A 13,561-nucleotide genomic window follows, 5' to 3' on the forward strand; every position below is an offset into this window, starting at 1 on the left:
TTTGCGTAAAAGCGTATCTAGGATGTGGTTAGGTCTTGTTCATTAATCCCCTATCCAAAAGGATTAAGAGGGATTTGAGGGCATTAATTCCACATATATTGTGATATAAAATTATTTTCCCTCATTTTTTTTCAATCTCTTTCTTGTAGGGATTAAATGAACAAGGCATTCTATGGTTGGCCCTTAACGGTGTACCCTCTATATATGGCGTTATGCTACCCAAACGATATTCGACAAGTGGTTTATCATTCTAGTCCTAATATAGAATTATACTACCCAATTAGTAATCTGGTCATTACCAGCCAGAATTGCCTAGATTTCATACTGCTTGTTCCGGTACCGCCCAACCATGTGTAACCTCTCTTTCGAATTAAGCTACATGTTGTCTTGTTAAAATCTTATAAGCTATACTTGAGCTATGAACTTATTTATCTATATCGCATTTAATCTAATATATATTTGAACAGTTACAAATGAAATTTGATAGAACATTATATTACAATAAGTATTTTATTAAACTCGAAACAGTACACATGTATCAGCCAACTCAGCAAGGGAAATTTTCCGTTCCAAAATCCAATTTAATTCCGTTTAATTAACCATGTGATTAATTTCAGACCTTAATAGGTACGGAACAAATCCTCTTACGAAAGAGATTAACCAGACGAGTCCTTAAATATCTCAACGATGGATTTTTTTTTCCCCACCTCTACAATTAACCTATACGTCTCCTTGAATCAGTTGATTACCATAGGTCCTCTGCTACAGCTTTTCAGAAAACGTCTCCACTATATATTTTTCTCGTGTTTTATGTCCTACGCAACTGTAGGATTGACAAGGATATACTTCCTCCGTTTCGCCGTTGATTTTTTTAAATATGTTTGACCATTCATCTTATTTAAAAAATTTAAGTAATTATTAATTCTTTTTCTATCATTTGATTCATTGTTAAATATATTTATATGTATACATATAGTTTTATATATTTCACAAAAGTTTTTGAATAAGATAAATGGTCAAACATGTGCTAAAAAATCAACGATGTCAAATATTTAGAAATATAGGGAGTATCTCCAATCCAATCAGCCATGTACAAGTGTACTGGATTTTTCACATTTTGGTCCTTTTAAAAAACTTATTTCGCAAATAGACCCCTAGAAAAACTTATCCTAAAAATGGTCCTTTTTGGGGTGCCAGAGTGGCTGGCGCCGTCCTTCGGCGCCAGCCTCTTTGGCGCCGTCCCCCTGCCGACGTGGCGGGGCGATGCTGAGGTGGCTAGGGGGAGTGCGTCAGAGTGGCTGGCGCCCCCCCCCCCCCGAAATTTTTTATTTTTGTTTTATTTGTTTGATATTTTTTTCACGCTTAGGGACACACAAGAACCAACCATAGAAAAATTGAACTCAAATGGACGTAATATGTGACATGTAGAATTTTTCCTCTCCTCTCCTCTCTCTCTCTCCGAACTAGTGCAGAGGAGAGAGATGTGCAACTTTTTTATTTTTATTTTATTTTTTTGATATTTTTTTCACACTTAGGAACTCACAGGAACCAACCATGTAAAAAATAAACTCAAACGGACGAAATATGTGGCATGTGGAATTTTCCAAAGCTCCACCGAAAAACTTCTCTCCTCGAAAACACAATCTTGCAAGCGGAATTTGGAGGTTTTAATATCGCTGAACCCAGCAAAGCAGGGGAGAATCAAATGTAACTTTTTCTGTAGATGTCCGTGCATATATTATTTGCCTGATTCCGAGTCCGTATGAGAAAGTTACGCCTATTTTAATAGATGACATATTTTGTCTGTTTCGGTAGAGTTTTGGAAAATTCTACATGTCACATATTTTGTCCGTTTGACTTTATTTTTTATATGGTTGGTTTATATCTTCTCCTAAGTGTGAAAAAAATATAAAAAAATGAAATAAAAATAAAAAAATTACATCTCTATGTACTGTTTAACTTATATATGTCATTTCATGTGGTTATATTTTGAATTAGATTAAGTAATTTCATATAGTGGTAGATTGCATTATGTTTAACATGCTGATCAAAGAGTTTTACTAAAGGAGTTATGGTCTAATTTTAGTGAAGGTGCAAAGTAGACTAAGTGGTATGCTAGATATTTTCAGACTTAGCTAAGTGGTAGTTTGAGTTTAAATTTTTTTTTGTGGTTGGTTGTATCGTGATCCTGAGTGTGAAAAAACATCCGAAAAAATAAAATAAAAATGACACCGTTACAACTCCATACAGAGAAAGAGGAATGGAGGCGGCGGCGCCAGCCATGCTGGCGCCCTCCTCCTGCCACGTCGGTTCGCGTGCACCACGGTGGCAGGAGGACGGCGCCGTCCCGTTGGATGACGGCGCCAGCCACTCTGGCGCCCCAAAAAGGACCATATCTGGGATAAGTTTTTTTAGGGTCTATTTACAAAATAAGTTTTTCAAAAGGACCAAAATGTGAAAAATCCAGTACAAGTGTACACCTCCTGTTCCCCTCGACGCCTACCTGACTACGCATTACCTGCAACAGCCTGCATTTTTCTAAACCCTCTAATGAATACTAGTAGCTTGCTCACCACCCAATTCAGTGAATTCGCCTTCCTAAGTACTAACTTGTTTAACCAGTGTCATTAGGAAGGTCAGCTAAGTACGTAACCAGAGCCATCCCCTGTGGCCGCCACGCCTCCTCCCATTGCTTCACACAACGGTAATTGCCATCACAATCACAAATTATCGCATTGCCGGCCGCCCACAAGTACTAAAATTCTTCGCCGTGATCTTGAAACCAAAGCACAAGAAAAGAGAGAGAAGAAGAGAAGATTATTAGCATCCTTTGACATCAAACCAGGGCGAACAAAACATCCCTTAAACCAATGCATTTTGACTTGCAAAAGGGCATTCTTAGCAAGCACATAAACTGGGCAAATGACAATTGAGCCTATATAAGACACCCCTCTAATGCTGTCCTAACTCAAAACTCCAGAGGAAAAGCTAGCCAGAAAAAAAGTGAAGTGGATGGAACAGAGGAGAACAGAAGGGAGGAAAGCAATGGAGAGCGCCGCCGCCGCCGCCACGTCGCCGGCCGGTCTCCTGCACGGCGCAGGCGGCAGCGACGAGCTGGGGCACTCGTCGAGGGTGTACCGCCCGGCGAGCGGGAGGGTGCCCTTCGAGTGGGAGGACGAGCCGGGGAAGCCCAAGAGCCCGCCGCCGCTCGACGCGGCACCACCGCTGCTTTGCCCGTCGCCGGCGATGCAGAGCGCTCGGCTCACCAGCCGAGGCGATGGCGGCAGCGGCCGGCGGGGGAGGAAGCGCGGGAAGGAGCCGGAGCTAGATGGATGCCTGCCGGTGAAGTTGCAGCTGGGGAGAGCCATGAAGAGGTGGCACCTCATTTGCTTCTTCAGGGGAGAATGATGTCAGAAACCATGATGCACCTGAGATGACTTCGTGTGTACTTGGCTGCAACCTTTGCGGCGGGGGGAATACATGCAATGGAAAAAAATTTTTAAGTCCTTCTGTACATGAATCAGCTGTAAAGTACAATGCAATTTACTTTCTTCCCACTGCATAAACGATTCTTCCTATTGCAAAGATGATTTTTTTCTGTTTCAATTTATGCACAGGTCAGGACGCGGAACAAATCCAATTTGTCTGATTTATAGCACTATACAGAACAAGTGGAATTAGAACGTAGAAAACGAGGTTTAAGCGTGTGCTGAAAAGCATTGAAATTTAAACGTCAGCACCGGCTTAAAAATGGTTTCTGCTATTTGCAAACCTAGGGGCTAATCAACTTGGATAATGTGCAGTTGCGGACAATTTACCTTGCCAACAGCCAACCATATAACTACAGTAAAATTCAGGGGAAACCAACTCTTGACCAGTTACAGGCAAAACTCGGCCGTTAACCAAAGCTATATGAAAGTTAAATTTAACGACATATTCAGAATTATAACGCTGCATGCAAGATAGTACTCAGCAAGACGTTCAGAGTATAAAGCTGCGGCCAAATTTGCAACCATCACCCACCAAATTTGTAACCATCACCCATCACCAATAAACTCATTCCAGAATCTACAACTGAAAGTAAAGGCTGTTTCAGTTTGTCGTCCCATTACCTGAAAAAAAAATACTAAGAGAACTGTGAGCATCGGTAATTCAGAAGCAAATGACTGCACAAGCATTGCTTGGGGCTCACCAAATTATATGCAGAAACAGCATGGAAAGTTGTAAACCCATAGTTCAAAATGAGCCACCAAATTCTGTATCCCTGGAATGTCGACAGAGCAATTGATGAAAAAAGAGAGATCCCATAGTCTACAAAGTTTTGCGAAGTAACTAGCCATCAAGGTTATACATGCTCAGTAGCAGTTCATTGCCTACTATGTCCAGCAAGACAGCAACATGTTCCAGTAGTCCAATGCAACCCAATATCAGAATATCTTCATCATCCTACAGGACAAATATTTGTTTTTTCATTAGCTAACAAAAAATAGACCAGTAGTAGCTACTTCCTCTGTCCCAAAATATAAGAACCTAGGACTGGATGGGACATTTCCTAGTACAACGAATCTGGACAGTAGAAAATGTCCCATCCAGTCCTAGGTTCTTATATTTTAGGAAAGATGGAGTACTTGCTAGATAAGCAAGACATGAGTAAGCAAGTAACAGGCCACGATATCAGTCATTCTAAACTAACATGTTAGTTGCCAGAAGACAAACACAGACAAATTTCAGAGCTAAACCAAGAAATCACATGACTTGACAATTGCCATTGAATAATAAGACTGGTGAGAATGTGCTATCTATAGCTTTTCCATGGTCATGGGGAAAGCAAAACATATTTGACAACTAAAATTTGTTACCATGAATAAACTGCATCACAAAACAAACATAACATGGGAATGTCTTAAGTAAGATAACCAGTAGTCTCTAGGAATGATTCATCACTAGTCTAGCATATCTTAGCTAGAACCAAAATTTTAGAATGCAGAATCAAAGGTACAGAATCAAGAAAAATATGAAATGGTAATATGCAAATTGATGGCTTATCTCAGCAGAAATGGGTGGAACTAATGGAACACGATACAGAAAATAATAGGACAGGTAATGTTATGTTTGCGATCACCATCAGTACAGATCATGCAAGTGGGATGCATACCGGCCCTCTCTCTCTCTCTGCTGGTTTCAGGTTGCCATAACTCATCCCTGTCCCTCCCTCTCTCCTGGCATGGGATTGGGGTCGCCATAGACAGGCTGGTCAAGGTCAACGCGTCGGACATCCTGGAGCTAGCAGAGCTCCACGACGCCTTGGCGACACTATGGCAATGCCTTTAAAACCATGGTTGTATGGCTATGGCAACGCTAATTGCTTCATAGCCCCTGGTCAAGTTGGTCTTAGGCTCCTAGCTGCTAGCCCTCCCAACTATCTATTGTAGCTCATCGAACCATGACAAAGAGGAATCAAAATGACTGTGTTTCCCATACCTTAGAAATAGGAGCAAGAATGGTAGGGGAGATGTTTCTTGCAAGTTGCAAATGCAGTAGAGCAATATTAGTGATAAATGTGGGCAAACAAGGAAAGGAGTCAATAAATTCACGTGTAAACCTTATATTTCATCAATTTGGGGCAGATATGATTTGCAGTTTGATTTGTATTAGGATATCATCCTAATTCATGTAAGACCTTATGCAGCAATGAGCACCAAGGAGCATACTTTTCTCCCATCCATCGAATACCATGTTAGCAAGATCTTTACTCTCATTTGAAAGGATGGCGCTAGGAGAGTTAGGGCATTTTCTGTCTATTTTCTTATAAAAGCTATATCATCCCAGGAGAGGTTGGATACATATTTATAGCTATAGCTGGTTAGCTGCAGGCTACTCTAAAAATGAGCGGGATGCTATCCTAGAGAGCATCCAAACTGAAAGCATAAAGCATGCTATCCTAAAAAGCATCCAAATTGAAAGCATAAAGCAAAAACTGAAAGATATTGTCTTAATAGGAATAGATGCTGTCCTAAAAGGAGAAAACAACCTAAAAGCAAAAAAGAAGGACCACAAAGACCAAAGACCAACATCACAAGGACACACAAGGACTTATTCTGTCATTCTCCCCCTAAGTCTTGTACGTCGTCTTGTGGGAAAGTCGGGCCATCCCGGCCCTAGAGCAAAAGCTCAAGGAACTTGATCCTCCCAAGGGGCTTGGTGAGCAGGTCCGCAAGCTGGTCCTTGGTGTTGATGTAGCTCGCCTTGATGCTCCCTTCCTCTAAGCAGCCTCGGATGAAGTGGTACCTAACCCTGATGTGCTTGCTCCGTTCGTGAAAAACGGGGTTCTTTGCCAGGGCCAGAGCGGACTTGCTGTCCACCCTGAGCTCCATCGCTCCAGTGTCTCGGCCGAGGAAATCACCAAGCAGTCAAGCAAGCCAGAGCGCCTAGGTCGAAGCGGTGGAGGCTGCTATGTACTCGACCTCGCAGCTGGACAGGGCTACCGCTGCTTGACCGACTACCAGCTAACGAGGCACTCACCAAGGAAGGAGAATCCCGCTCGTGCTCTTGCTAGTGTCGATGTCGCCGGCATGGTCGTTGTCGCTGTACCCGATGAAGTGTGCCTTGCCAGGACACCTCAGGTAGTAGAGGCTGTGGTCGAGAGTCCCCGCAACGTAGCGGATGATCCTCTTCACAGCCTGCTGGTGCTTCGTCGTCGGTCGCTGCATGAACCGACTAACGTAGCCGACGGAGAATGCCAAGTCCGGCCGTGTGTGGGTGAGGTAGCGAAGGCTCCCTACAAGACGCCGGTACTGCGTGGCGTCCACCTCCTCCGTCGTGCTGTCGCGGCTCAGCTTCAGTCTCTCCTCCATCGGAGTGAGCTAGGTTGCAATCAGTAAGCCTAGCCAGCTCAACGACGCGCTTGGCGTAGGCGGTCTGTCGAAGCGTGATCCCGGAGTCGTCCTAGTGCACCTCGATCTCCAGATAGAAAGAGAGAGGCCCCAGATCACTCATCTGGAAGGTGGCATTCATCTCTTCCTTGAACGCCGCCACCTCCGCATCCTTGGTGCCGGTGATCACCAAGTCGTCAACGTAGACACCCACCAGCAAGGCATTTCCTCCATTGCCCCGCCGTTAGATGGCCGCCTTGTGCGTCCTTGTGCTGTTGGTCTTTGGTCTTTGTGGTCCTTTTTTGCTTTTAGGTTGTTTTCTCCTTTTAGGACAGCATCTATTCCTATTAGGACAGCATCTTTCAGTTTTTGCTTTATGCTTTCAGTTTGGATGCTCGCTTTATGCTTTCAGTTTGAATGCTCTTTAGGACAATATGCTTTATGCTTTCAGTTTGGATGCTCTCTAGGATAACATCCCGCTCATTTTTTAGAGTAGCCTGCAGCCAGCCAGCTATGGCTATAAATATGTATCCAACCTCCCTCAGGATGGTATGGCTTTTATATATAAGAAAATAGACAGAAAATTGTCCCAACTCTCCTAGCGCCATCCTCTCAAATGAGAGTAAAGATCTTGCTACTAACATCTGGTATCAAAGCCATTCTATCCTGTAGCCAAGACATCTCTTGCTCATCCCCTTCCCGAGCTCCTCTCTAGCAGGAACACCGGCTGTTCCTGCTCATCCTTCCTCCCCTGCACTGACGAGCAGCAGCTCGTCAGAGGCAGCCTCTTCCCCACGCAGAAGCCCCCCAGTAGCGTGCCATGTCCGCAGGAAAGTCAAGCGCTCGGTCGCCTCGAGCGCGTGGCTCCGGCAGGAGGCCGAGCTCGCCACGGCAGAGGAACGCGAGCAAGCGGCAACAAAGACTGCTGCGATGGCAGCAAGGGCAGCAAGGCTGGCGGCGGCGGAATTGGCGGCGGCAAGGGCGGAAGTGGAAGCAGCGGCAGCGGCGGATGCAGCGCGTGCGGCGGTGGCAGAGCTCAAGGCTCTGCGCGACAGTAGCTCCAGCAGCTCTGTCTCCGCCTACGACATCCCCGCTGATGAGCTAACAAGGGAGGCAGCTCGTGAGCGGGTGAAGCAGTGGGCAGCCGCGCACCCCGACGCGCGCGGTGGCGGCAGCCCAGCCGGGCATGGACGCGCCGGCGGCGTTCCTGGCGGGAGCGCGCGCGGCGACAGCAGCCCAAACGAGCTTGGACGCTTCGGCGGACCCCCTAGCAGGGGTGCGCACAACGGCAGTGCTCCCGGCGGCAACGGTTGGGTTGACGAAGATCGCGATCGTTACAAGCAGCGCGTCTCTCCCTCCCCGGACCGATACCGTGGACACCACGGGATTCAGGATGTCATCAGGGAGGTCGGCCCCGGCGGTGGGTGGCCTATCCTCACCAAGACCAACTACGTCGAGTGGGCTGCGGTCATGAGGGTGAGGCTCCAGGTACGGCACATGTGGGAGGCAGTTCGGTACGGCGACGTCAACTACGACAAGGATCGACGGGCGCTGGATGCTCTCATCGCTGCAATCCCGCCCGAGATGCAGTTCTCGCTTTCCCAGAAGCGAACTGCCAAGGAGGCCTAGGACGCCATCGCTGCGGCACGCATCGGCAGCGACCGCGCCCGCAAGTCCACACTGCAGGCACTCAGCAAGGAGTGGGAGAACCTGGCCTTCAAGCCAGGTGAGGACGTTGATGACTTTGCCCTTCGTCTCAACACTCTTTTGCATAAGATGGTGCAGTACGGTGACGACACCTACGAGGAGAGAGCCGTCAAGAAGCTCTTCCGCTGCGTCCCAGAGAAGTACCAGATCGCTCACTCGATCGAGTCTCTGCTGGACCTCTCCACGATGTCGATCAAGGAGGCGATAGGTCGCCTCAAGGTCGTCGACGGCGATGAGCCACAGCCTCTCTTGGGGCCTATCACCATTGGCGGGAAGCTCCATCTCACTCGGGAGTAGTGGGAGGCTAGCCAGGGTGACGGGAGGGAGACTCCTACTCCTCGACGGGCGGCCACAAGCAGCGCAAGGCACACGGAGGCGGCCAGCTGCGGTGGACGCGAAGACGCACCGAGGGTGGCCCTCTAAGAGGCACCCAGGGCGGCGCCGCTAGCAACCATAAGCCAGCACGAGACGACGCCTGCCGCAACTGTGGCAAGCTTGGCCATTGGGCCAAAGACGGTCGACAGGCTCGACGCGGCTAGGCCCACGTCGCACAGGTGGAGGAAGAGCCAGCTCTACTCCTGGCACACGCAAGCATCGAGCTCTCCAGCAGCACCGGCCGCAGCGGTTTTTCTCCACCTCGACGAGTCGAAGGTACACGCCTTCCTCGGCAACAGCTCCAACAACGACAAGGCTAATGGGTGGTACCTCGACACCGGCGCCACCCATCACATGACTGGCCGACGGGAGTTCTTCACCGAGCTTGACTCCAGCGTCCGAGGCTCCGTCAAGTTTGGGGATGCCTCCGGCGTGGACATCAAGGGCGTCGGCTCGTCACCTTCACCGCCAAGTCCGGTGAGCACAGGCTGCTCACCAAAGTCTACTACATCCCCGCGTTGAAGAACTCTATCATCAGCATGGGGCAGTTGGATAAAAACGGCTCACGCGTGTTGGTCGAGCACGGAGTCATGAGAATTTGGGATCGCCGTCGCCGCCTTCTTGCCAAGGTAACCAGAGGCACTAATCGACTCTACATTCTCAACGCGCAGGTGGCACAACCAGTTTGCCTCGCCGCTCGTCAAGACGACGAGGCGTGGCAGTGGCACGAGTGCTTCGAGCGCCTTCACTTCGAGGCCCTGAAGAGGCTCAGTGCCAAGGAGATGGTGTGAGGCCTGCTGTGCCTTGACCACGTGGAGCAGCTCTGCGACATCTGCGTGGTAACGAAGCAGAGGCGGCTCCCCTTTCCCCACCAGACGAGCTTCCGAGCCAAGGAGCGGCTCGAGCTCGTGCACGGGGACTTGTGTGGCCCAGTGACATCGGCCACACCAAGAGGACGACGTTACTTCCTGCTGCTCATCGACGACCTCTCCCCACTACATGTGGGTGATGGTCCTCAGCAGCAAGGGAGAGGCTGCGGACACCATCAGGTTGCAAGTTCCACATGCTGCGCACCGACAACGACGGCGAATTCACGGCGGCTGAATTCGCGTCGTACTGTGCTGATGAGGGCATTCATCGCCACTACACCGCGCCATACAGCCCGCAGCAGAACGGCGACGTCGAGCGGCGCAACCAGACGGTTGTGGGGATGGCTCAGGCTTTCCTCAAGCAGAGGGGGATGCCGGCCATCTTCTGGGGAGAGGCGGTGGTGACGGCCGTCTACATCCTCAACCACTCGCCTACCGAGGCCCTCGACAGCAGGACACCGTACGAGGCTTGGCATGGGCGCAAGCCGGCGATCTCCTACCTGCGGGTCTTCGGTTGCCTCGCGTTCGCCAAGGAGCTTGGCCACATCGGCAAGCTCGACGACAGGAGCACCCCAAGGGTTTTCATCGGCTACACGGAGGGCTCGAAGGCCTACCGCATTCTCGATCCGGAGACACAGCGTGTGCGCACGGTGCGCGACGTAGTGTTCGACGATAGGCGAGGGTGGGCATGGGACAAAGCGGTGGACGACGGTTCGACTCCGACATACAACGACTTCACTGTCGAGTACGTCCACTTCGAGGGAGCTGGGGGAGTAGGCAGCTCTTCTTCACCGAGCGTGTCTACCCCAGTCCCCGAGCCTCCACCGACTCCGGCACAGACACACCCTCGAGCCACTACTTCGACTACGACGAGCTCTTCGTCGACACCACCACAGCCGGCGACCCCACGCACTCCAGCACCAACAGCCACTCCTCCGGGCACGTCCACCCCGACGCCAGCTCGTGTTGAGCACAGCCCGGTGGAGTTCGCTACTCCGCTCTCCCACGACGAGGAGCGCATCGACGCGTACCACGATGGCGAGCTGCCGCGGTACTGTACGATGGAGGACCTCCTCGGTGACCAGTCAGTGCCGGGACTGGTGCCTCGCGACCTGGAGGCACAGTTGCACCTTGCGTGCGACGATGGTGAGCCTCAGTCTTTCGCAGAGGCCAAGAGACACGCGGCATGGCGTGCCGTGATGCAGTCGAAGATGGACGCGGTTCAGGAGAACCGCACCTGGGAGCTTGCTGACCTCCCTCGTGGTCACCGCGCGATCACTCTTAAGTGGGTGTTCAAGCTGAAGAGGGACGCACAAGGACTTTTCTGTCATACCATACGTCCATACTGATTTAGAGTGCTTCATATTACACTATGGTCTATGAATAGTTGAACCAACTTTTGTTGAGTAAAATGTAACTTAGATCCACACTTGATGTCCATCTATAGTCCACATTTGAACATAGCCATTTCCGAACTTGTTTATGATTAAAACCAGAATAATGAATATGCGGGATTTGGCTAACAAAAGGCAACAGAATGTTTGGTGCAAGCATTTGATAGCAAATATAATTCCAAATGCTTAGAAAACCTTGCAATGCATACCATGGATCAATTACAATAAAACATTTTATATCTTCAAAAAATCATAAATAACAAAATCCATTTGAAAGTATTACTTTCAAGTGACTTTTATATTTAATATGAAATGCCCTGGCAAATTATTATTATTATTTCTGTGCTTGTCAGTCTCATAAAGAGTTCAGAACATTCCAATCTACACATTTGATATATAAAAACATATCGCAAAATATCACAGCATGCAGAGTTTAATCCCATCGCCCACATAGAATAGTTACCCTGTGAAGAAGATTTAGAGCAGCATAGCCTTGTTCAGGCCTCAGTCCCTCAAGGACCAACACCGTTTTAAAGCTAAACTACGATCTTATTTCATGCACATCTTGCTACTACAGGCAAGTCCAACTACAATGAGAAGACAAAATGGTTCTGAAGATGAAATACAGAATACTAGTTTTGTTCTGTTTGGAAGTTGAATAAAACAGCTAGTCAGAACATAAAGGCACTAATGAAACTAAATGCCCTGCGTACAAAGTACAGACATGCTCATAGTTTAAAATGCCACGGCACTTAACATTTGGAACAGATCTTGAACATACAAAATCCATATAAAACAGTTTGGATTGTAGGTAAGCGTAATGTTTGTATTTCGCTCATAATTCAGAACATTCATAACAAGATGCTAGTAACATAACTCATCCAGTTAGTCAAAAGATTCAGGCGCAATTTAGCGCAAATTTCCACAAGCAAAACAACTCCATCCAACTCATGCCTTCAGTAGAATTAAATTGTGCTCGCAATCAGCAAGCAGGTCTATAAAAAAATCTAGAAAATCTAAGAGCAAAAGGAAATGCAAACCTTCCTCTCCTCAGCGGTTGCGCTCCGGTGGAAGGGGCCGGTTGAACCCGCCACGGCGGTTCATGTACTGCCGCGGCTGCCGCTTGGTGACGACGCGCACCCCGCTGACGTCGGCGTCGGGGACGTGCTTCCCCTTGGTGGAGTCGAAGCCGACGGGGATCCCCATCATCTTCATCATCTCCAGCTCCTCCACGTCCACATCCCCGTCGCCCGGCGCGACCCCGTCCCCGGCGGCGCTCTTGGGCACCACGGGGGCCTCCGGCTTCTTGTCGTCCTTGTGGTCGGTGGCGGCGGCGGCGGGGGACCCGTCGCGGCGGCGCTTGTGGCGGCCGGCGTCCGGGGACGGGGACGAGCGGCCGCGGTGGGAGTGGGAGTGGGAGTGGCGGCGGTGGGAGCGGTCGGCGGAGGGAGAGCGGGAGCGCTTCCGGTCACGCTCCCCACGGCGGCGTTCGCGGTCGCGGTCGCGATCTCGATCCCTCTCCTTGTCCCGGTCGCGGTCACGGTGGTCGCGGTCGCGGGGGCGGTCGAGCTCGCGGTCGCGCTCGCCGTCTCGGCCGCGTTCCCGGTCGCGGTCGCGGGGCTTCTCCCGGTCGTGGCGGCGGTCGGACATTTGTGCTGCGAGGACGAGGAAGAGGAGAGGAGAGGAGCTAGGGTTTCGCCGAGGGGGAGAGGGCTTTACATGGGAAAGTTGGATGTGTTCCGCCTTCCGCGTTCGGGGGAAATTCTATCCCCTTGTTTTCGAATTCATCCTCCTGTCCTGCCGTTTCGTTAATCAAAAAATCTCTAGATGTTTTCGTCAGTAATTTAATACGTCGTATGCGTATGAATCGGTTTTTAAGTTCATTTGCTTTTGAAAATATATATCCGTATTTGAGTCAATTTATAAGATCGTTCACTTTTGGTAATACAGAAGAAATCATATAAGAAATATGTTTAAAGAAACTCACATGTCAATGTGAAACGATCGGACTCCTAACTATAGCTCATGATTTTCTAAAAATATATATATCCCAGCGAACTCGAATTTCATTTTAACTAAACCATATAACAATAATAAGATTAAAATAGACTCACCCGTTACAACGCATGGACATTTTTTCTAGTAAACTTTTTCGAAAAAAATGAATAAACTACCAAAATAATAATTGATTAAAATTAATATATTTTTTAAAAAACAGTCACATTTAAAAAAGTCGGTTTCTTAAATAAACCATTGCATTACCAGTGTAGTTGCTATTAAGGAATGAAAAATTCGCCATAAATAATTACAATATTGATGACAGTGGAAAAATCACATGATTCAT

At 48.7% G+C, this 13,561-nt stretch overlaps 1 protein-coding gene across 8 annotated transcripts; it reads right to left on the reverse strand.

Annotated features, from left to right (window-relative positions):
• Window positions 1-2,804: 2,804 nt before the first annotated feature.
• LOC4329300 (uncharacterized) lies at window positions 2,805-12,971 on the reverse strand. Of its 8 annotated transcripts, none has more exons than XM_066307816.1 (5): window positions 12,258-12,971; window positions 4,352-4,446; window positions 4,193-4,264; window positions 4,024-4,112; window positions 2,805-3,453 (listed from the first exon to the last, which is right to left on the reverse strand). In XM_066307816.1, exon 1 carries the CDS (start codon window positions 12,865-12,867, stop codon window positions 12,268-12,270), a length of 600 nt encoding a protein of 199 aa, XP_066163913.1. In that variant the 5' UTR covers window positions 12,868-12,971; the 3' UTR covers window positions 2,805-3,453; window positions 4,024-4,112; window positions 4,193-4,264; window positions 4,352-4,446; window positions 12,258-12,267. The 8 variants fall into 8 exon arrangements, with proteins under 8 accessions (XP_066163913.1, XP_066163912.1, XP_066163914.1 ...); XM_066307815.1 differs by having other exon boundaries at window positions 2,805-3,460; XM_066307817.1 differs by having other exon boundaries at window positions 2,805-3,460; window positions 4,024-4,126.
• Window positions 12,972-13,561: the final 590 nt, after the last annotated feature.

Source organism: Oryza sativa, chromosome 2, assembly GCF_034140825.1.
Source record: "Oryza sativa Japonica Group chromosome 2, ASM3414082v1".
In the NCBI taxonomy this organism is placed as follows: Eukaryota; Viridiplantae; Streptophyta; class Magnoliopsida; order Poales; family Poaceae; genus Oryza; species Oryza sativa.